Raw genomic sequence first — 22,463 nt, forward strand, 5'->3', positions numbered from 1 at the left:
ATCGTCAGCAGTCTGGAAATACAAGAGTTCATGCAAAGCGCTGTTAAATATTGAATTCTCAGACACCTAAAGAATTGTGAAGCAGGCCACGAATGTCACTCGCCACTCGTACTCGCGCGTCGCGCTAATTGAGTAGCGCATCTCACGATGCGTCATATGAACGACAACACTACGCTGACGCCGGAATGTAAACACCATCGTAAAAACGACGCTGTCAAATTATCTTCTATGCTCCATCAACCGACTCTCTCGCATAAATTTTAATCTAATTGAAAAGAAAACTACGTTTTGAATGTAATGAAAAAATTATTAGTTCAGCGGAAATACGAAAGGAAATCGTTTACGGGCAAGAGGTAGAAGAAAACTGTCACAAGTATCCGTTTACATTCGATGGTATTGATATAACCAAGGTGAACGGTTATACTGTTTTCACAAAATTAGATATGTGTAATGTTGTTTCAATGTTGACGTATTTACAAGTCCATTATCGTTATAGATAATGTGCGAGTATAACGCGGCAGACAGTTTGTAGTGAGGTGTGATCGGTGGCAATACATCACGCTTGCCGTCAGGAGATATATGGGCGTTGTCGTCTATCGGTCGTTGTGAACGGTAACACATTGTCCAATGCTGCGCGTCGTGCTTTTTGCTACGTAAATAATGACATAGCTCGAGCACCATATAAAATCAACAAACTCAGCGCCTCCAAGGACTTTACTTCTCATTGTGAATTTTCGAAGACGTTTGTGTTTTGGAATTGGATTTAGATGTTGTAGTAGTCTATTGTAGTCTGAAATGTGTAATAAATTTAAATTGTGTTTTGTCTGCGCATGTAAGTTTGCGAAAATACTTAAGCCTAGCATTTCGTTTACACATTTCACATAATAGTCGTATTTAGGCATTATATCCTGAACACAACAAGATGTAAAATGTGGGATCGGAGAAAAGGCTGCGTCTGGCTGGCCTGGAGTGAGCAAGGCGCACGATGCGAAACGAAACCGGTTATACTTGTTTATTTTGCACGCATTCCAGCCGGCCGACCGGGAGTGAGCGAGAGGCATCCCGGGCGGATCAGGAACTCGATTTCTACAGGCGCGCCTGGCCTTGAATCTCAACGTTTCAACGTGCCTTGTAAAAATATTGTGAAGTCGTGTAACGTGCGCACGAGAAGATATGCAAACTATCGAATTTATGTTATTAGCACAGAAGTTCTCAAGGATTTATGTATGTTTTACCAACGTGTTTTGCCTTACGCGGTTTAGCTAGTTATTAAACAAAATTAAAATGTTCGAGACCACGTGTTGCAATAACAGATTCGCACCGTTTTATACATGGATCATAATGATTTCTTATTCAAGGCTGGACATATTTAAACGATATAATAGTTAATTTTTCGTATTGTTTTATTTGAAACCACTTTCGTGCTCTTTCACTTGGTAACAACCGAGCAGATTCGCGTTAGTGGCAGTCCTGCAGATGTACGCTCATGTCGTAACATCCTTAATCGTTCAGAACTTGTAGAGCAGGTTTACCGACTCTTAACCAACAATGTCACTGCACTTTGAATATTTTTTGTATTAATTTACTTGCGGTGGATTATTGAGTCATTGGGTTGTCTCATTATTATTTATAACCATGTGTCATCGATATAATTATGGTCCGCCGATGAACTAAACTACAAGTTAAAACAATTTGTGAAAGTCTTCTATATAGTTACTGTTACGCATTTAATGAATTACATAAGATTTATAACAAATTAATTAAGTAGAGCAGATACAAGAAAATTTGTAGGAAAGTTTATGAACCTATAATAATTCAGAGGAGTTTCTAAGCAACACAATCCTCTTTCCAATGAAATCCATACAGGTTTCATGTCACGTCCTCGATGAGAATTCACTTTAATTGGCAAATAATACGTAGGCCAATTAAGGATGCTAAGTTGGATGGAGGCGCGCGTGACGCGACTAGTGAACGTATTCAATTATGCAAACGTAGCCGTAGAAGAACAGCTAAAATTCCCCGTCTTCTTCTCATTTATTGACCCTAGGAACTGATCTGACAAAATGCACTCCATAACAGTTAACCCTTAATTGTGTAAAAAATGTGATAACTAGTAGAGTTCCCAACTCGACTTTCACACCTTTCACTGGCTCATGCGCAAAAAAATATATTACTCGTACAAACACTTTCTCTTCATACGACAACGACGGTGTATGCGGGGGTTCGCGTATACACAAACACACAGGGTTCATTTTTTAATAAAACATTCGATATTGCAGAAGGTAGTGAAACGGCGAGATGGCGACGCCACTGAAGCATCTGAGAGTCGCGACGACGACGCTCGCCCCGGGGACATTGCAATTGTCATGTAAAGCGTCGTTGGGGCTAAAGCGTGGCACATCGAGCCCGCGCCTCGCCTCCGGCTGAAAATGCACTTTTGCGAAGCGATTGCCTGTCGATCTAAGTTATTCAGCGAAACGGTGAGTAGCGACCTAAGTACGGATAACGATCTGTTCTGGCAGTGTAACGGTCGTTTGCCGATATGATCACGGTAAAAGCAAATACCATAGAAAGCGGCTTTTGAGGCTGTTCATTGTTCTTGTCGCAGTTGTGCCTTAATAATACCTAAGATTCGTGACCTATCAATCAGACCGTCGTCGTGAGCAAACGCCAAAAATGACAACGATGTGGTTACACAAGTACTACACAGTACACTTACCTATCTCATAACAAATTCTGTTTTGATTTTTAACAGTTATTTCTCCTGGAGATAACTGTACAGTACGAATGTGGTAAATCCAATTTATTAAAATTGAAGAACAAAAATTACAGACGTGATTTTTTTAGATAGTTTCAAAAGAATGCTCAGATTATTTTATCCGTAACAATAAAGTACTTCACAATAATTGGTATCAACAAATACCACGTGATCTCGGAGCACTTGAAATATGTTGTGCGGTACTCCACGTGCGTTAAACGTCACATGTTTGAATAACGATACTGCAAGCATATCATGTGTGGACTGTGTATCAGAGACTTGAAACATTTAATATTGCCGTAAAGGGCCAGACTAGACTTTCGCTATCGCGTAATAGACTCGCGGTAGTGGCAGCGTCTGGGTAGCCAGTGACGTAATCGTGCGTCCGGCGTAGCGTCGAATTCGGCACGTTGTGTAGCGTGAATCGTGATGCAAGTGAGGTGCCAAGGTCGAGGCTGGTACTCGCCATGCAAATGAGCGCAGATAAGTTGTGCTCATTACACCCTACACCCGACGCCGGGGCCTCAGGCGTCATTACGAGCCCTGTCGGAGCCGCCTTTATTTTATTACGCGGATGTGTCGAGAAAGGAGGTTAATGTCGTCGAATTACACGCATTGTTTCACCTAGCCATTGCCATGGAAACAACAAACGTAGCGGATCTATTTTGCTTACCATTTTACAGAGGACAAAGAATAACTACTAAGCTTTCTTTTACATTTTGAGTATTGGTTTATGATTCTCTACCACGTGTAAGATTTTATAATTTAGATCCTGAATTCCTAAAGGATAAGTACTAACAAAAATATCTAAGAGAATGGATCGTAAAATAAGAAAGTCTACCAAGTTTGTTATCAATAGGATTGACCGAACCGAAGAAAATAACTTTGGAGCTATTTACGTGATTTTCCACGTTGCTGGTGGAGACGTGTCTCTCGGGCCTCACCGTTTAATTAAAGGGCGGCGGGGTGAGGCCCACGGGGCGGGAGTCGAGGAGCAGGGCATAATGGCGGCGCAATATCGGATGGAAATGCGCGGCATGTAGGAATGCGCCGCGCGCCGCCCCTCCTCATTCGCGAACGATTCGTGGTATTTTTTATTGACGACTCTGGAAATGCTATAGTGGGAATAGTCCATCTCCATCCGATCTTCATTCTACTAAAATCTTGGCATCGAATAACTGCACTAATGATAATTAAGACATTTATTTACTATACATATTACGCAAAGATGCAACTAAAAACGGCATGAAAGTTTGTGTAGTCGAGAATCCTATCTAAAAATATACTTTACCTAATGGACAAGGCACGACAGTATTTTTCATATCCGCTCACCGCTCGGTGGAAAGATTAAATTTAGAGAGCGGCATTTTTAGAAAACACAATTTCAGCGGTAAACCTTTAGATATAGAAAACATTTGAGAGAGAACATTTGAAATGAAGTATCGATGAAATGCGATACAACTTATCTAGTGAGAATAACAATTAAGTTAATTCAGTCAGTTTTTTAATTAATGTTGTAATATGGAGTTGTTGGCTAAGTGCATAGAGTGCGCACGAACGCCAGCCGGAGTGCAATTTGAACGGCGAGTGGCGAAATCCGAGAGCGAACGGAACGTGACACCCCACTTATCACGCAACGAGAAAGTTGGACATCTTATTAAAATCTGTTATTTATATCTGCGTAACCACTCTACATACCGACTCTACCAACCGCACTTCATGAAAGAATATCACAAAAATGTTACAGATTTTTTGTAGCCACATTATTTATATTGCTCCATTTATTTCGTGAATCTAAGTGGTGTTTTTTTTTAAATCTCTCAACACGTATGACGTGGGAATATTGACTTGGCAGCATTTATAAAAATGAAACAGAGTGTTAATATAATACTTCTGCTTAAAGCTGCGTTTGCCAAAACAGACGAAATCTACGAAATAGGTAGAACAATTAAAACGAGCTCGACAATTTATGCAGCAATTACTTGAAGCATGCTGGCGTTCAATCCAGGTCAGATTAAGTGATTTTTAAAAACTAATGCAAACGATAGCACGCGACGAGTGCGCCACAACGCTGGCTGCAGCTCAAAGTTAATGAACGTCGCTCGCGAAACGCAACCGTACCCGATGGATCGTGCATTTAGAGGACCTAAATAGAGCATAATAAATACCCATTACGGCGTATCTTCATTAGTCTCTCCTTTATCTTTCGAATTAACGATTTCAATTATTATTCAATTCCTGGATATTATGTAGCTTTTTCAGTACTGTTGTTATATTTCCGTGATTTGTGTACTAGTCTCTAATTAAGGACGTCAGTACATAATTTTCCAATAACAGATTGATCGTGAGCTACTAGATACATAGGCAGAAGATCCATAAATAATTCTTCGTCACTGCCTCTTTTAAGTTGAGGTATTACAGTTTGAGACAGATGCAATATTATTCATAATGAATCACGTAGCGGTGGCTCATATTCTGTTTAACAACTCTCGTCTCGGCTACGTCTACTTACCTATCTACAATGCGTGAAGGTTGACGAACAATCTCGAGCCCGAGATTTGTGACCTTGTTTAAAAATCAACATTCAAAATAGACTTTTAGGTTAAGTATAAAAAATATCATTTTATTTTGTATTTTATTTGTATGCTATGATTGTATCTTTATGAGTCGTCTACTAATTATATACAGTATTGTCTGCTATGATAACCACCGCAGATAATAGATACTATTATGATCATGCTAACATCTAATTGATACCAAGAATAATTGCTAGAGCTTTAATAGGAATGCGTAACAAAGTTGGCAAGTATAGAAGGCTTGTCGAAACTGGCTGGTGTGCAGCAGTCCATAAAATTATCCAACATATATGAAACAACTCCAGCAAACCGAACAAAGCGGCCGAGTTGAGATTACTGGCAGGTTTTAAATGCTCCGAATGCTCTGAATGTTCTGCAGTGGAACACTTGGCGGACGAGTTTGAAAACCTCTCAAGAGGAGTACCTAAAGCAATAGCCTTTGCTCCAGATCTGTTAGCAGTAGTTTTGCTCATTTGCAAAACGACCTAGTCGAGGTGATTGGAGTTTATCAAAGGATTTTTGTATTCAAGCCTCTGGAATGTTTATAAAAACGATGAATATCTTTGTGTAATCGTAGAGCTGGGTGAGAATCGAAAATAGGTTTGAATTAGTTTACAAATAAGAGTGAAAATAGGCCACCGCATTTTTCGTAATATTGAAGCATATAGAGAGTACTGTTGTTGCGCTGGAGCTGGAAATAACTCATTTTCTCTGAGAATTGGAATCTATCTATGCAAACTCTATTTTGGCGATTTCGCAGTCATAGTGTAATTTGCTCGTGAATTAAGTCTAAAGGGTATCCATCGGTATACATATAAATTGGTTTACATCGGAAAGTAAAGTTGCCATTCTATTTAGGATTTCAGAGAAGTATTTCGTTTGTAGTGGTGCGTTAGTTTGCAGATCAGAGATGCGTTGAAAGCGAGCGCGTGGGTGGACAAGTTGGTTGTGTACTTCTATTTCGAGTCGGCACGGGGCCGGCGGCGCGGCGACTGCCGGTGCATCTATCACTGCCCACGTACGAACTGCAAGCACCGTGAACTGAGTTCATTTAAACCTACGCACACTTTCACTGTTGCCCTTTACTATGGTGTTTTATTATTCGTCACGCGTATTTCACAATAAGCGTAGGGTTTACTTTTATAAATTAAAATGTTTTCACTATAGAAACTCGGTTTTGTTAAGCGATTTAATTAACTTGAAGGCGTGAAATAAATAGATAAGCAGGAATAAATCACGCGACTTTGTCAGTAACTTGTAATGATACGTAAGCTCAAATGTAAAAATCTTAGTCATTCGGTGTAAATATGTTGACCAAGATGAAGTCACTGTCTAGTCAATTTCGCAACAAATTAAGAGGACAAACTGACAATGCATGACACAATCGCTGCTGAGATCTGTAAATTGATGCGAGCTAGTAGGTACCGTACCTGACACAAATAAAATAACTGTGGGCATTAAAAGTGATATGAGACAGGTATACGTGTTCTAATGTGCTTGTTCGGCTCACGCCTTCGTCATAGCTCGCGGTCAGTGTTTCATGGTCGTTTTAATGTCAGCAAATTGAACGTCTCTGCGGAGACACGATGAGACATTTGCAAATCCGGTTTGACAATACGACGCATCGTTCTCAGGTAGATATCAGCCGCGTGGGTGAGGTTAAGTGAATAAGGCAATAAGCTCGGTTTAATCAACACAACACGTAGCCTAATCAAATATGACCCCCTCGTCATATCGCGTAATTGAAGGCTTAATCACGGGAGACGTTTCGCGAAACGCGCGGGGGTGCGGGGCGAGGGATGAGCCACGGTTTGTTTGATCAGACGCCGATTACCTACCTATGTTTCCCTTGGCTTGGAGGTGACAATTTTTGTGGGATAACATTACGTTGTTAGACGTTTGTTTATGAAACCCGGGGTTTCTTGCTACTGAACTGGTAAACCTTATTTAATCTAAATGCATTAATGATTTCATTTTGATTTTCATTGTACCTATTAAAATTTTGTTTAACTTCTGCAAGATCACATGAGACATTAATATTATTATTTGGAGTCTACTGATTGCGGACGATTATTTAATACTTACTAAACTTCGATTACATATTTTATATCAAGTTGTACTTAATGATTACTATCTTATTTTGTATTAGATTACTATGTAACTTTTAAAGGCTTTTAAAAGTATACTAAGTTTTGGTTCAGCCGATTAGACTCCGCTGGTCCGCCGGAGCCTCAAAGCGGCAGTAGTGGTGGAGCGCGTCACAAAGACGTTGTTTACTTTTTCGTCCCTCCAGTTAAATATCTGGACGCTCCATCGCCGGTCAACAGTATAAGCACTGCGCAACGTCCTCGAGATGCTTTTTATCGTGCAGATTAGTGTCGTCTACGTACATACAATGCACTAGCTCGCATTCTCCCGGGATTATTTAAAGTTTTCTAGAGCCGTAGTCGTAGTTTATATTGAACACGCTTCTACTTGTTGGGATAGGATGGATATAACAACTTTTATAAAATCATAGTCGCTAGATAAACGATAGTTGTGTATACGATTCAAAAAGCAAATGTGAATCGATCAAACGACACACGGGATATTCGCATTTTTGCGTGCAAACACCAATATTTTCATTCTATTTTTATTTCGCGTGGGACTAAAATATCAGAGCCCACGCAACTTCGCCCGTGATCGCTACATTACAAACTGGACACTATCTGTTCATAGACAGGGAGCAATATTATTTGTAGTGATTCTCTAGACGCTTTTATGGATGAGCAAATAAATTAAAAACTATTAATTTGTAAGGCCGACATGAGATAAGCAGTATATGGAGTAGTCTCGTGTGGTTGCATCGCAGTGACAGCATTGTGATACAGGATGTGTCGACACGATGGCGCGATACCACCACGATGCACAAAGCCCGCACAATGTACGCCGGCTCATTGTTTAGAGTCTCGGACTAAACATGATGCCCGGCTTTAAGGGAATTACCTAGTGCAGCTTCATACATACGTAAGTCATTAACAATAAAACAACGGTGGGGGATGTCGAGAAATTGGGATAAGTACAAGCATACTTGAATAACTTACGGGTAGAATGCTTGATCAGAACAATGGTTGAACAACAATAATGTTAGCCACAAGACATGTACAAAGTCCATAAGTCTGTATGTAGACCCTGCAGTCAGGAAAATTATGAGATGCAACAAAAACAGAAAATATCGGTAAATTTTCAAACATATTGGAAGAAACGTAGATGGATAGAAAAGAGGGTTATCAAAATGAAATGAAAACTCGTTTCAAACGAATATCGTAGCTTTGAAGGATGACAGTATCGGAATTTTTAAGATTGGATCTGAAGTTTTCCACTCATAAATGCAGCTGGGCGTCTGACAAATAATCCTTTAACAAAGGTGTTACAAATACACAAAATAAAAGCATATATTGAAAAGCGCTATTCGGAACGAGCTTGTTGTTCACCGGCTACATTGTGTGATGGCGTATTGCAAACTCGCCAGCATCGGTGAAGCCTCGCCGTAACGTTAGAAACATCGGCATATTGAATAGAGTACGGTGGTAGACGTGAAAATCTTTACCGGGCGCACTGGCTCGCTCTCGATCTCAATGCGTTTTATCTCTTGATCGCGTTATTCAACCAAGCATCAAAGAAAAATACGAAGGGAAATGGGTATTAAGAAATAAGAAAGTGCCTTCCATTTATCTGTATTCTTTTTGTTTAGGGAACGATTCGAAGTATTGAAAAGACGGTTTGGTAACATACCTATTTTGTAAAATTCAACAATACAAAAATATAAAAAACGTGCTTTAAACAGTAACGAATTTACACCTTTAGTTAGTAAAATACACGGCTATTTGGAGAGTCGAACGAGTGGACATAATCGCGATAAGGCTGTGGGGCTCGAGGCGATGGCGATGCAGTGGCGGAGGTGCGTGTTTACATGTCAGTTTTAATTTTTATCGCCCTCCACTCGCCCGAAATACCTACACGTTATCACGTCATTCTACTGTGTTGATAACGCTATGGCACATAATAGCCGAGCAAACTTGCCGATAAACCGTTTTATTCGTGCAAATCGATGTAAAATATTCATGTTTTCCTTTGACATTAAAATTTTGCTATCCTAACAGATTTGTAATTCCAACTTGCAATTTATTCAAAACAAGCGTTGTGTTTTAAGCCCCAAGAGGTACTGTAGAGTTTATGACTTGAAGTAAATTGTAAGAGTTGTTAGAAAAATCGAATAAGTAGGTAGGTTGTAAACATTATACGGAGCGTGTTTGTGCAGAGTCATCGTCCTGCTCATTATGTTAGCGCTATGCCAATTCCCATACAATAGCAGACGAACGACGGCGGCGGCGGCGGCGGGGATGACGTCACTTCAAGCTAGCCTTGGGATTGAGGTCGGCGAGCGGAATAGCGGCGGCGAAATGTCGCCTTGAGGGGTTGTTTCTTGTTCAACCGGAAAATCACAGCTGCATAAGATTTTTGAAAGTACCTAATGCTCTAACTTTATCTAGTTTGCTGCCGATGAAAATGTAATGTACAAATTGTATTTGACACTCACCTTAATACTGTCGTAGCAGGCGGTAACTCTTCCATTCTGGACCTCCACAGTCGCTGGAGGATGCGCAAACTTGCATTCGGTGTCGGGCCGCGAGCACTTGTTCCGTTGGAATTCGCGGCACACTTCGAGTTGCAGCCAACGTGAGTCCTTGCCGTTTAAGAGGTTATTCATGTTCACCATGGTGGCCATTGTTGCCATGTAATGAGGGGCGGTAGAGTCGCGCGCAATTACGCAGAGCGAGTGCGGCGCATAGGCCGCGGGGGGCGAGCGCGCTCGCGCGCTCTCAGCATGCACTGTTACACTGGCGAGGAGCGTGCTGCTGCTGCTGCGTTGTGGCCACTGGCGGCGATCGCGCACCCGTCACTGCACTACTACACACACGCACGATACGCGGCTCCGCGACGATGCACGCGCGGACTACACGCTACGTACCTACTTACTACTTGATTAATATTAACAATTAAGTTAGAATTAAAGACACCGACGTTGCAAGCTTATTTAGGCGAGTATTAAATTATTATTATCACACGCGTTCTTATCGATGTTGACGGTTGAGTTTAGTAGAGGGCGAGCGGTGCTTGGTGCGCGAGCATGGCGGCGGCCGGTGCGGGTCTGGGCGGGCGACGGTGGGGCGCGTAAAAAGCTAGATTAGCGGCTCGGCGGTCAGCGAGCAAGCCGGTGCGGTGCGGGGCTCAACTCTGCGAACAACAAAACACACTGGTTACTCTCCGGGCGTTTCGCCCCGGAGCCAAGCACAAGCGGCTACCGGGTTAGCAAGCACGCGCGGCGGCCGCTCTCAGGCCCGCGCTCCGTGACGACCGCGCGCTGCCTGCTCTCGCCACAGCGCGATGTCGTCACACAGCCAACTGATTTTAGGCAAACAGTATTTTCAGGTCTCGTTCTGTCGCTATGTTATTCGCCAGCAGTAAATGCATTGTGAACTATAAAAGTGCGCAAGAGGAATTAGCAGTTATCTTAGTTTTTAATTGATATGCTGGCTATGTAGGCAGAGAAGTACCTTCATACCGCAGAACGTCGACTCCAACCTGCTGTCCCATAATCCTATCTGATGTTAAACATTTATGACATGACAAAATATGGCCATGAATATGATAAATTGATGAAATTTATGGGCAGGAATTATTTAAAATGCTTCACTTACTCCACCATTGATTGTTATAGGACATTATAAACTAATACCGTAATGACAATTAATCATTAATAAATATACTTTAGTTTTACTTTGTTTTGATTTTCTTTGTCAAGTAAATAGATAGTAAATTTGCAGACGGTGGGTAGTTGATACAATAAACATCACCTTTTAATATGCATTAATAAGATTAATTAAGTAGATTAATTTATCTGATTACACAAAACACATGTGTCGCTGATTTATATCACCTATAAAATCCACCCAATGAATGGTGTGAATAAATTATGCAACGACGATTTCCATCAGAATAAAACTATGAAAACACGTAAAAGAGTTTCACGACAACAACGCCAATAAGTGTCAGGGGAATCATCGCAGAGAAAAATTCTTTGTGTGGGCGCTGCCACTAGAAACGTAACGGTCTGAGGCCGGGAACAGGGAAAAACTCGTGAAACCAAATACTATCGTAATGCGCTATTTAAAGCATAACCTGGTTGAAAATAGCTCGTGTGCGGCAACGCAACGTCGCGCTCTTCACCGTGCATAAATCTTTAAATTTTATTTTCATCTTAGATGCATCGAGATTCTGAATGTTTTTCACACGGAGTAGATGCGCTTCGTTCGATCCGACACGACCAATCTGTGTGTAGAAACTAATTTTAAACTAGTTATTGTCGAATGACTACTACTGACTAAGTATTGTATGTACGTCAGGCTGGCCCGGCCCCTTGGAATTTAATAATGAGATTGTTATCAATCCAATGTACCCGGGTATACTAATATATGTAACACCTTCATTTTCAATGTAACTCTTTTTAAAAGAAATTACGTGCACTTCTTAGTGGCCGGGCCAGCCTGACGTTTTCAGCCCGGCCACCTTGTTTCCCACTAATCTACAAAAAATACTGGCAATATTGTGCTACAGATGAAATGTACCCTATAATTTATGCAAATGTAACACAAAATCGAATCCTAAAATGCAATAGCATACGAAATATTAGCGGTTGCAGGTGGCCGGGCTGAAATTATTTCGTTAATATAAAACAGTAAAACTGCAACACCTACCAAAAACTAATACCAGTAAATAATGAGATATAGAGATATAGAATACATGTAACGCTTTCATTTTAAATTATAATACATATTTAGAAAGAATAATCACTTGAAATTATATTTCAGCCCGGCCACCTAAAAGCGGTAATATTCCCTAAAATCTTATGCCAATTTGTACAGTAAAACCTGATACAGCTATGAAATGAAAGTTACATTCGTTTCGTTTTAGTCGTATACCTTCAAGCCTTCTGTTTGACTAGATTATCAAAATCCTATCCAAAACCAAATGTCCTGAAATTAGTTAATAAATGATAGTCACTCTTCGGCAAGTTTCTCAGATTTTGATAATCTAGTCAAACAGAAGGCTTAAAGGTATACGACTAAAACGAAACGAATGTAACTTTCATTTCATAGCTGTATCAGGTTTTACTATACAAATTGGCATAAGATTTTAGGGAATATTACCGCTTTTAGGTGGCCGGGCTGAAATATAATTTCAAGTGATTATTCTTTCTAAATATGTATTATAATTTAAAATGAAAGCGTTACATGTATTCTATATCTCTATATCTCATTATGTACTGGTATTAGTTTTTGGTAGGTGTTGCAGTTTTACTGTTTTATATTAACGAAATAATTTCAGCCCGGCCACCTGCAACCGCTAATATTTCGTATGCTATTGCATTTTAGGATTCGATTTTGTGTTACATATGCATAAATTATAGGGTACATTTCATCTGTAGCACAATATTGCCAGTATTTTTTGTAGATTAGTGGGAAACAAGGTGGCCGGGCTGAAAACGTCAGGCTGGCCCGGCCACTAAGAAGTGCACGTAATTTCTTTTAAAAAGAGTTACATTGAAAATGAAGGTGTTACATATATTAGTATACCCGGGTACATTGGATTGATAACAATCTCATTATTAAATTCCAAGGGGCCGGGCCAGCCTGACGTACATAGTATTGTTCCTATACATGTTTAAGACAATACTGTTGGTCAACTTAATTAACTTTTATTTGTTTCTTTTATTAAATCAATGCTTATAAATATTATTCGTTAAATTATCATTCGTTAACATTACAGTAAAAATAAACATCCTTCTTATTTTTATATGGGCATTTAGTGGCCATGCCTCCTTTTTGCGTTCAGAGACCTCTTCATATTTAAAAATAAATATCTCTTAACGTTACTAACTAGTTGAACTTTAATTAAATATATTTTTTTAAGTCTCTTTGTTAATATACGGAGCCGACACTATGTAGCGATACAGAAATGACCGAAAAGTTGCCCTAAACACAACACTGGCAGAATAATGATTACAAATATCCGATAGAGAACCGATTATCGCGGAAATTAGCTATCGTGAAATTAGATTGTATGTACTATGTAACAAGGAATCGGGTAACAATGATTACGAAGTGTTGTGGTTGACCAAATCTAGTTACATCGGGAGTGGGCGATAATAATGACCACTCGCATCCGTTGCGGTTTACTTTAATCAATGTGTTTTATGTGACTTCAACCTTTTTTGAAATATTAGTAGGTATACGTTTGTATAAAATTTTGGTATATAATTTCTCGATTAGTTGAAGAGTGCCAAATTATTGTCTCTTTCGTAATCATTACTAAAATCAAAAGCTGTAACATCGTATTCGTTTTTGGTTAATTACATAACCACCTTTTTTAATTCTAAACGGCTAAATAAGCAAGTACTCTAGGTATATTAACCAGTACATAATTATATTTTTAGTCACACAGAACACTTAAAGCAAACGTACAAATAAAGTACTAATGATAAAGTGGTTTCACTAAGCCCCTAATGCAACTAAACCTCGGTACACAACTGAATGCAGAGATTTAAATGATAGTTTTCCGCCGTCGCGATTCCGACCTATCAAGTCCAACCCCTTGAAAACGAACACAAAGCAAATGGACATCGTTTTATTTTCTACATTTAAACCAGAAATTGAGTATGGTGGTTTCAAAGGATATCGGCGGCCGATTCCTTTCACGTCGGCACCGATAGCTAGGAGATTCCTTCGGTACTCGACACGCACGGGGAAGACATTCAATAACCCAGTGAAAAGATTACCAAGAGCAATCAGACGGAAGCGAATCTAAATAAGAATCTCGTGAGAGCGGTCGGGGACAAGGGTGGGCGCAGGAGGGGGAAAAACAGTCGGGCGCGGGCCTTTGTGAGATCGCCGATTCGATCAAGTTACCATCGACAATATCATGTAGATTTAATAGTTATCTGAAAAGCGCGGATGAGTGTCTAATTTTTGTAAATCTTATTGAAAGGGCAACCAGACCGCGTGCCCGCATCCACGGTCTTGACCGGGACTCGAACCTGGGTCTCCCACCGCCAGGGAGGGCGCTCTAACCACTAAGCTATCAAGACAATCAGAATGCGATAAGCTTGCCTGGAAACCCTAGTTTAAAATAAATAAAAAAAAATATAACAAATCAATGTTTTAAAAAATATATTCTAAGACGTCCTATTCAACGTTGTATTCATCATGCATGTCGTCATGACCTCTCGTTTTGTTTGCCTTCTGGTTGATGAATCACGTGTCGAAAGTATTCTGTGACTCGTCCGCACTTTTCCTGCAAAATTGTTATCATCCACGATAATAGATTGGATATAGAAAAACTTAAAAAGTGAACGCGTATAATCTTAATTCTTGAAGGTTTGTAATTGGCAATTGAATTGGGTTCGGCAGAAATCGGGGTAAGGTCGACCATACTCGTGGTGCAGGCGTTTGAAAGGAACCGCTTGATTCGTTTTACCTTCACCGGTGACTGTAACTTTATTTTAGTTCTTTTTTTGTTACTGCAATACGTGACGAGATTGTATGATGTAAGATTGGTAGCATTCATGAACTAATTGCCGCATACTTTCATGTTCGCTAAATAGAGTTGAAATCGATTTCGTTTTTCTATTTATTTTGTCAATGTCTTGGTATTGTTCGGTGTCAGCATTGTTGTGGAAATTGTTAGTGGTTTTTACTGATTTATATAACAGATTTCTCTCCAACCACGCATAGATGATAACACAATTTATAGTGCAGTATAAATATAAAAATATATAGCCATTATAATGTTATATCACTCGATGTTTTAATCGAGGTAAATGGCCAGCCAACCATTATCAACGTTCCACATTGGTATTGTTTAAACACGAATGATTTAGCATAATAAAAGGAAGAATTGAATTAAAACATTTAATGCCGCCATTATTACCACCAGGAATAACCGGTCGAGCGTGTCCTCTTTCCTTATCACCGAGCAGTGTTATCGCAGCCGGAGATGGCGGTAATCAAATAGAGCGTATAGTTGGACGGTAAAAAGTTGCCCAGACAGCAAGGCCGCCGGACAATGGTAGCAGAGGCGGAAAGCGGGGCAGGTATGTTTGCGCTGTGACCTTGGATAGTGGTGTCGCGGTTCGCCGCAGACGTAGTCGCAAAAACCACCACCGCGTTCACCTTCGACATGCATGATCGAAGCCACGTCGCGCTTAATGCACTCTCGCAGTCTAGCATCTGGATTTACATACAATCGTTTTGTTAATTCTGTTTCGTATCTGCTGCTTATTTAATTCGTTACAAATATTCTCAATATTTAAAGAACTCAACTGCATAGTGGTGTGTTGCATATAAATGAATTATCAATTCTTTATGCTCAAAAAACACACTCTTACGTATCATCTCAAATCCATTAAATTGATTCATCTCAATTTATTCTGTCTAGTTTAAAATTTTCACATGCGATATTTCCATCAATCTACGAACTACTGCTGCGATTTGTAATAACGTTCAAGGTTATAATTTTTTGTGTGAGCCATTTGCAATTTAAGTCATAAATCTTGGGACGATGGTTGAAAATTGAACGTTTGACTTTGTTTCGCATGTGTTCGACTGCGTCGAAGTGATGTCACCATTTGTTATTCCTCGCACGGTTCCATATTCGTTGGTCAGCGCGCGCAATTGTTGACTCACATCGTTAAGGAAAAAAGTGTTATCAATTACTTAGAAGGATGTTTGCTGAAGTTAATTTTATGACTGAAATGTACACTGGAACATAATTTATTCTGTTAACATTGGTGAATACGGTCTGGATTCAATATAATACAATATTAAAGGAGAATTGTTCCACAGACCCAAGGCGCAGAAAATTTGTTAAGTCTTCAGTGCAAGTTCATGATTATCACACTAGACAATCTCCATGGTAAATAAAAATTTGATCATATTTTTTTAAAACAAATTCTATGCAGTTGTAACTAATGGTTTGTTGAACACGTAGTTGAACCATGCTAGCCAAAACAAAGGCTATTGTTTACTGAGTGCGAGGCAAAGCAGATCGCAACTAGCGCTACTTTCGCATTCGGGACGTGCACGAGGCACATTTAGCAGTCTCAGGGGACGTCGGCGGACTGGTAATTAGCGAGAGAGGCGAAAAATTTGCGACGGCTTAAATTTACGAGGCGCAAATTACACGATTCCGGCGCTATCGCTGCAACTCGCCCGTTAATGTGCACGCCTTATCGAACGTGGTGCCTGGTGTAGCCAGCCTCTGCCGCCGCTCTCACAATCAACTGATCCTATCGACTACCCCACACAATAACACATTAAGCGCAGTACACATTCAGTGTGATTTAGCTTTCAGTAGATATCTACTCCAACTTAAATAGAGTCAGGACATATTTTTTTTGTCAGCATTAACTTCTTCCTCGGAAGCCTTTTTTTTTAATGGGTATGGCCCGGAATCATTTAAGAAAAAATCTTATCTGCTACAAAAACATTTTTTTTTATTTTTCGTAACAACCCAGTGTCGAAACTAGAAAATTTTAAAAAGAGTACAAGTGAATAAAATCACTGAGCAAAAATTATCTGTATTCGTCTGGCTCTGGATTCATCGGAACCAGAGATATGTATTTGGATAAGGATCAAACTGAACTAGGTACATTGAGAATATCCTTGAACTATGTAAGCGTTATAAATACTGCATTGAGTACAATAAAATTTCGAGAATTCTACGCCACTTTTCTTTGAAAGAGAAGACTGTGTGTACAGAAATATTTTGCCAAAATTTCCACAGTTTCACGTTACACATACAGGACGACTTATCAATGATTTATTTGGTCATGTAATTCAGTTGGACCCGTTTAATTTTATGCAGATAAGATACTGGTGATAACGGACAGTTTATCGTGGTCCGTATATGTTCTGTTATATTCGTCTTTAGACTAAGTTAAAAAATATCCTCGAGAACGTAATTAAATGTCAGTGAGTTTCCTCGTTTGCCTAATTCGAAAACAAAAAAAAACTCATTCAGTCGTGAAACGAGTTTGTGCCGGTCTGTAATAAATTGGTTTCTTCTAAAGAAAATGTACACTGCACATACCTAGCACGAAGTCTGGAAAGGGTTAGCTGTTTTTTGAACACGGTTTCTGCACTGATTATAATTATTCAATGTTTTTGGATGAAACAAAAATTTTGATAAGCATTTTTGTCGGGTTTTAGCTAAAATATTGTCAGTTTTAATTAATCTCTATATTAAGCGTCGAAATAGGCCAATAATAATAATACAGAGTCAGCCCTCTATTGACACACGTTTTTATTGTTGAGCAGGTAGCAGGGCAGCTGTTACCCTCGTAGTAGGAACGTTGCAAACAAACCATTGTAGATTTAAATGGATAAGTCCTGCTATTTTTAAAATTAACACGGCTAGTCTGTTTTTACTTAAGTATTTTAAAGTTGCGGTTCCAAGTCAATTGGACTTGTAAGTACAAAAGATTTTACTAGATTTTGCACTTGTTAAAAAATGTGCGTGGAATGTATTCTTTTTATCATGTTTTGTGTAAACAATTACACATTGTGAACTTATTTGATTACGCTTATCGTTCTTTATCACTGAATGACATCATTCGAATTAAAATTGCAGTCGATATCAGTACAATATTATTTTGGTGTTCGTACATTCATGTTGCCACGTTAGTCACACACTTATGGATCATCTTATGAAGGATTTTCAATCTGTGTATGGAATATTCTGAGACTATTTTTATCTAAAATCAACGCCGTTGATGTTATTTCACGTGATAAGATTATAACTACGTAATTTTCAATACAGAAAAGATAAGCCAAGCAATGTAACTTTTGGCTTATCTAAAAAATGTAATGATATTTCCCACATCGTCACAATTACAAATATTGCACTGAGATTAACACTTTTATGTATCTGAAGAAAAAATATCTCCTACCAATGAAATAAGTGTTTTAATTTCTTGACAAATAGGTAGCTAGAACAGATATAGGTAAAAAGACAATGAAATTGATGGGTTGGATTTTCTACAGAAAATGACATTTACTGAAAAGAGTAGAAGGCAAAAGTTTGCAGAAAAAAATGTTATTTTATTCAACTACCATAAGCTTGAGAGAAATAGTGTACTCACTAGAAAAAGAAACTATGGCGAAGGAGAAAAGTTTCTCGAGGGATTAGGAAGAGTTCTAGTGAGCGTAACTTTTACATTATAGCCAATACCGATGAAAGCTTTGAGTTGGGTTTTGTTGTGCGAGTAGCGCAGGCCGCTCTGCACCTAGCAGGTTTAACCAAGGCGAAAGCTCTCATGCGCCGGATCGACATACACGCCGGAGCGAGCGGACCGAACCACCATGGCCTGCCACTACAAACATACCGCTCGCTCCTAATGTTGGAAACTTTTCCGTCGAATTTCGGAAATCGCCGGTGATCTTACTCCGTCCACAAACAAAGAAAACACCAGTAAAACGTGTGGCTACGACACAAGATCGACGAAAACTCACTAGCCTTTTCATAATCACAAACTTTCACGATATTCACTTTGTCGCGAGTTCCGAATTTCGACGAGACCATGCCGCATTTTAATAGAATGAGCGTAACACTTACATGATGAGGGATAAACAAGCCGGGTAAAGGGAGTGTAAAATGTCCGTAAGTTAAAACATAGCAAGTTGCACGTAAGTTAGGAGAAACGTTTCGCCGGTAGCGTAGAGGTCGCGGTTCGCGGCCACAGCGGGGCGGCACGCGTCGTGTTCGGGGCACGAGTGCGGTGCACGGAGCGGCGCGAGTCACACAAGCACAAGCGGAGTCGGCGGGCGACTGACGGGAGGCGAGTGGCGCGGCGCGGGGGCTGCCGCTGCGCGCGCACCCCTCGGCCCGCGCCGCCCCCCGCGCGCTCCCTCACCCCGCGACCGACGCCAGCCGGCCGCCTTATCACACCGCGCGGCGCGCCGCTTCCTTTCTCCTCATGCAGTTGCGAGCTTTTCGCCACTGCCACACTTCCGCCCGCCCCGTCGATTGTGTAGAGTTTTAGCCGGTCAATGTGTTGCACCGATTATTTCCACTTCTTGAGCACAAGACAATCTTTTTAACGACGTTCATATATGGTAACATTTGCTGTAACTTTTTTAAAATTAAAACTTCGGTGGCCATGCCGTTCAATGTTTTTCGTACGGTTGTTACATTACAAACAACGTTAAATAAAAGGGGACTACGAAACACCCTCGAAGCGAGTAAAAACTATAATTTCATCGATCTTCAATCCTTGATCAAAAGCTATGACAGTTAGGTTGCATTATTTTGCTTCCTCATTTTTTTTTATCAAGTCTACCTGTTAGGAAGATGCTATAATATTTTTTTTTGGATAGAGGTCTCAATTTTAAGTAAGTACCTACCTACCTAAATAATTAATGTGGTTCAGAGAAAATGCTAACTATTATAAATCACATATCATATATGAAATATAATACGTTTCTTCTATATTGAGTAGGCATTGAAGATTCTTATAAGTGATAGGACGATAAAAATTAAAACTATTAGTAGGTAAGTAGATCGTTAATGAGTTTAACAAGAAAGCTCTGGCATGCCGAATATAAAATTAAGAACAAAGGAGTTGAATAACGCAAGTTGCAAGTTTGCAACATGTCCGGTAAGTTGTCCATGTCGGTCGGGTGTTCGGGTGTAGTCGGGTGTATACAAGAGGGGGAAGGGTGTGACGTGTGCAAGCGAGCTAGCAACACCGGCACTGCTCCGGCGCAGGCGAAGAGCGGCGAAAGTGCGCCGCAGAACGAGTTTGTGCGGCGCGTGACCTGCCGGAGGACACGCTTACCCTACCCGCCAACCGCTCGCCAAACTAACGTGCACTAATGCACACACTTAATAGTATTGTTAACACAATTTATAGCTCTTGAAAACTTAAGGCACGTTTATCTTTCTAAGGCAACTGCTTGCCTTATTCAAATTAAATATCTATTTATAATGACAAGACATTCGAATTTAATTGCAAAAATAAATTGTAGAGCAAGCTTATGTATGAATGAAGGAGGATTATAGAAGATTATAAAACTGAACTGATGATGTCGGTTGATGTGTGAAATTCACAATAGAGTGCAACATTTCGTCGCTTAGGTAACAATACCGCGCAAGTTAAATTTGACATGTTTCCAGGAGAGATAAAAAACTGATTATTATCTTTGAAATACTTCTGACATGTGTACTGAATACATAAATAGGTAGATATTAAGTTCGTTCAAGATTGGACAATTAAAAAAAAATCTAACATCATTCGATGCGCGCTGACAAAATCTATCCAATAAAGTATACAACGTCATATGACCAATTTTCGACTTACGCGGTATTGTTACCTAAGCGACGATTTGTGTACAACTGTGTGAAAAGCACGACGTGTTCAGCACTTCTCAGACGACGATCTGTGTGCGGTAGACGGTCGTGCAGCGAAGCAGACGCAGGCGCAGGCCGGCAGTCACGAATGCGACGTGTGCTAGTTTTTGTAGCGCGCACGCCACCAAGCGTGACGTCTAAAAGCTCGTTTATACGCTTCTTATAGTCGTTTGACTCAAAATATCTAGCCATTTTTTACTTGGCTGACTATCATCTTAATAATGCGGAGCTGCAAATCATTTGTTGTAAAATTGTGGTCAATGGCCGAGACAAGGCCACTTTATTGTTACCTTCAATTCAACTTTTCATACCTTGTATAGTATTCTGAATAAAGCAAGGAGCCTAAGTTTGGGACAACTTAGTAAGGCGCGGCGCTCGAATCGAACTATCCAATATGTTTGTCTTGAAACTTTGAATGTGTCAAACCACAAATACTCAAACATAAATCAATTAGCATTAAATGTTGAAGAAACAAAATATTTTGAATCGTTTTATTGCCTTATTGTTTGGTTTCAGACGGACGATCAAGGTGCAAAAAACAAGGCTAAATTGCGTCATCTCCGAAAACAGAATTAGTTTGGAGTAGGTAACTGATAAAGGCATAGATGCTTAAAACAAACTCATTGGTATAAGTACCGGACAAAACGGTAAGAAGGCAAAGATAGATGACGATAACAAGTGAACTGTTTTGATAGACAAGAAACTAGAAGAGGAAGAATGAAAACTGCATTACGGAAATGTTATAAATAATTAAAACTTGTAAAATAACGCCTTTAGAATCTTTGAAGCACTTTAATTATTAGAGACACTAAAGCCGACGATTTACTATTACAGGAGGGGATGAAGCTAGTGAGATTAAAATGAGTTAAATTCATAACATGAGAGTCAACACCGATGTGGATTTATCCATCTAACATTTGCACGAAGGAAGCCGCTGGCAACATCTCCTGGGTAATAAATTACACTGTTTCATTTTAACTTGTAATTAGTCGGTAGTAATAGCATTAAAACTATATCACTAGCCTATATCGCGTTCGTGGAAGAGGGCCGTTCTGAATTTTTATTGCACATTATCTTGGATGGTAGCGGGTGGTTTCTTCATACTCTAGCCAGTCGACTTAAGCTTATTGCGCTTCATAAAGTAACAAAGCACGCGTCGGTCATACATTCTTCTCGGATGAAAGACGGGAAGTAAGCACGGCAACGGTGCTAATTAGTTGTTTTTAAAGAGTTTTTTCACCGTCTAATGAGCGAGCAATGATACCGACACAGCTGTTTCGTTGTGCCGCCCGCCTGCTCACAATGCGTGCCGGCGCGCTCAGCCCGACGTCTTCCAATGATGACACGCGAGGCAAAAGTGTTACCAAACTACTTATTCAACGGCTTTAAAATATTTGGCAATCAACATTTAAACTATAGATAAAATAAACTGTAATCATAACTAAACCTTAATAATTGAAGAAATACCAAATAATTAAGCTAGCATAAAAATATTCCACAAATTGAAAGCCAGCTATAGTTCAATAAAACTGCACCCAAGTAAGGAGACTGGAAGATGCGCTCCGTTGGCAAAATTCGGTACCGAGACAAGCGGCGGAGTTCAATGACCTGCCGTTCATCTC

At 39.9% G+C, this 22,463-nt stretch overlaps 1 protein-coding gene across 13 annotated transcripts in view; it reads right to left on the reverse strand.

Moving 5' to 3' along the window:
* Window positions 1-22,463, reverse strand: part of mbl (splicing regulator muscleblind) — a 228,005-nt gene that overhangs the window by 39,774 nt on the left and 165,768 nt on the right. For 12 of the 13 annotated variants that reach the window (XR_012960514.1, XR_012960515.1, XR_012960513.1 and 9 more), the window contains one exon: window positions 9,914-10,611. Coding sequence is in view for 10 of the 13 variants with exons in the window: in XM_076135999.1 (XP_075992114.1) it covers window positions 9,914-10,111 (198 nt within the window). In the remaining 3 variants the exon portion in view is untranslated. Of the gene's footprint in view, window positions 1-9,913; window positions 10,612-19,047; window positions 19,288-22,463 lie in introns of those variants that run through there. The other variant, XM_076135993.1, reaches the window with a different exon arrangement.

This window comes from Anticarsia gemmatalis, chromosome 3, assembly GCF_050436995.1.
Source record: "Anticarsia gemmatalis isolate Benzon Research Colony breed Stoneville strain chromosome 3, ilAntGemm2 primary, whole genome shotgun sequence".
NCBI lineage: Eukaryota > Metazoa > Arthropoda > Insecta > Lepidoptera > Erebidae > Anticarsia > Anticarsia gemmatalis.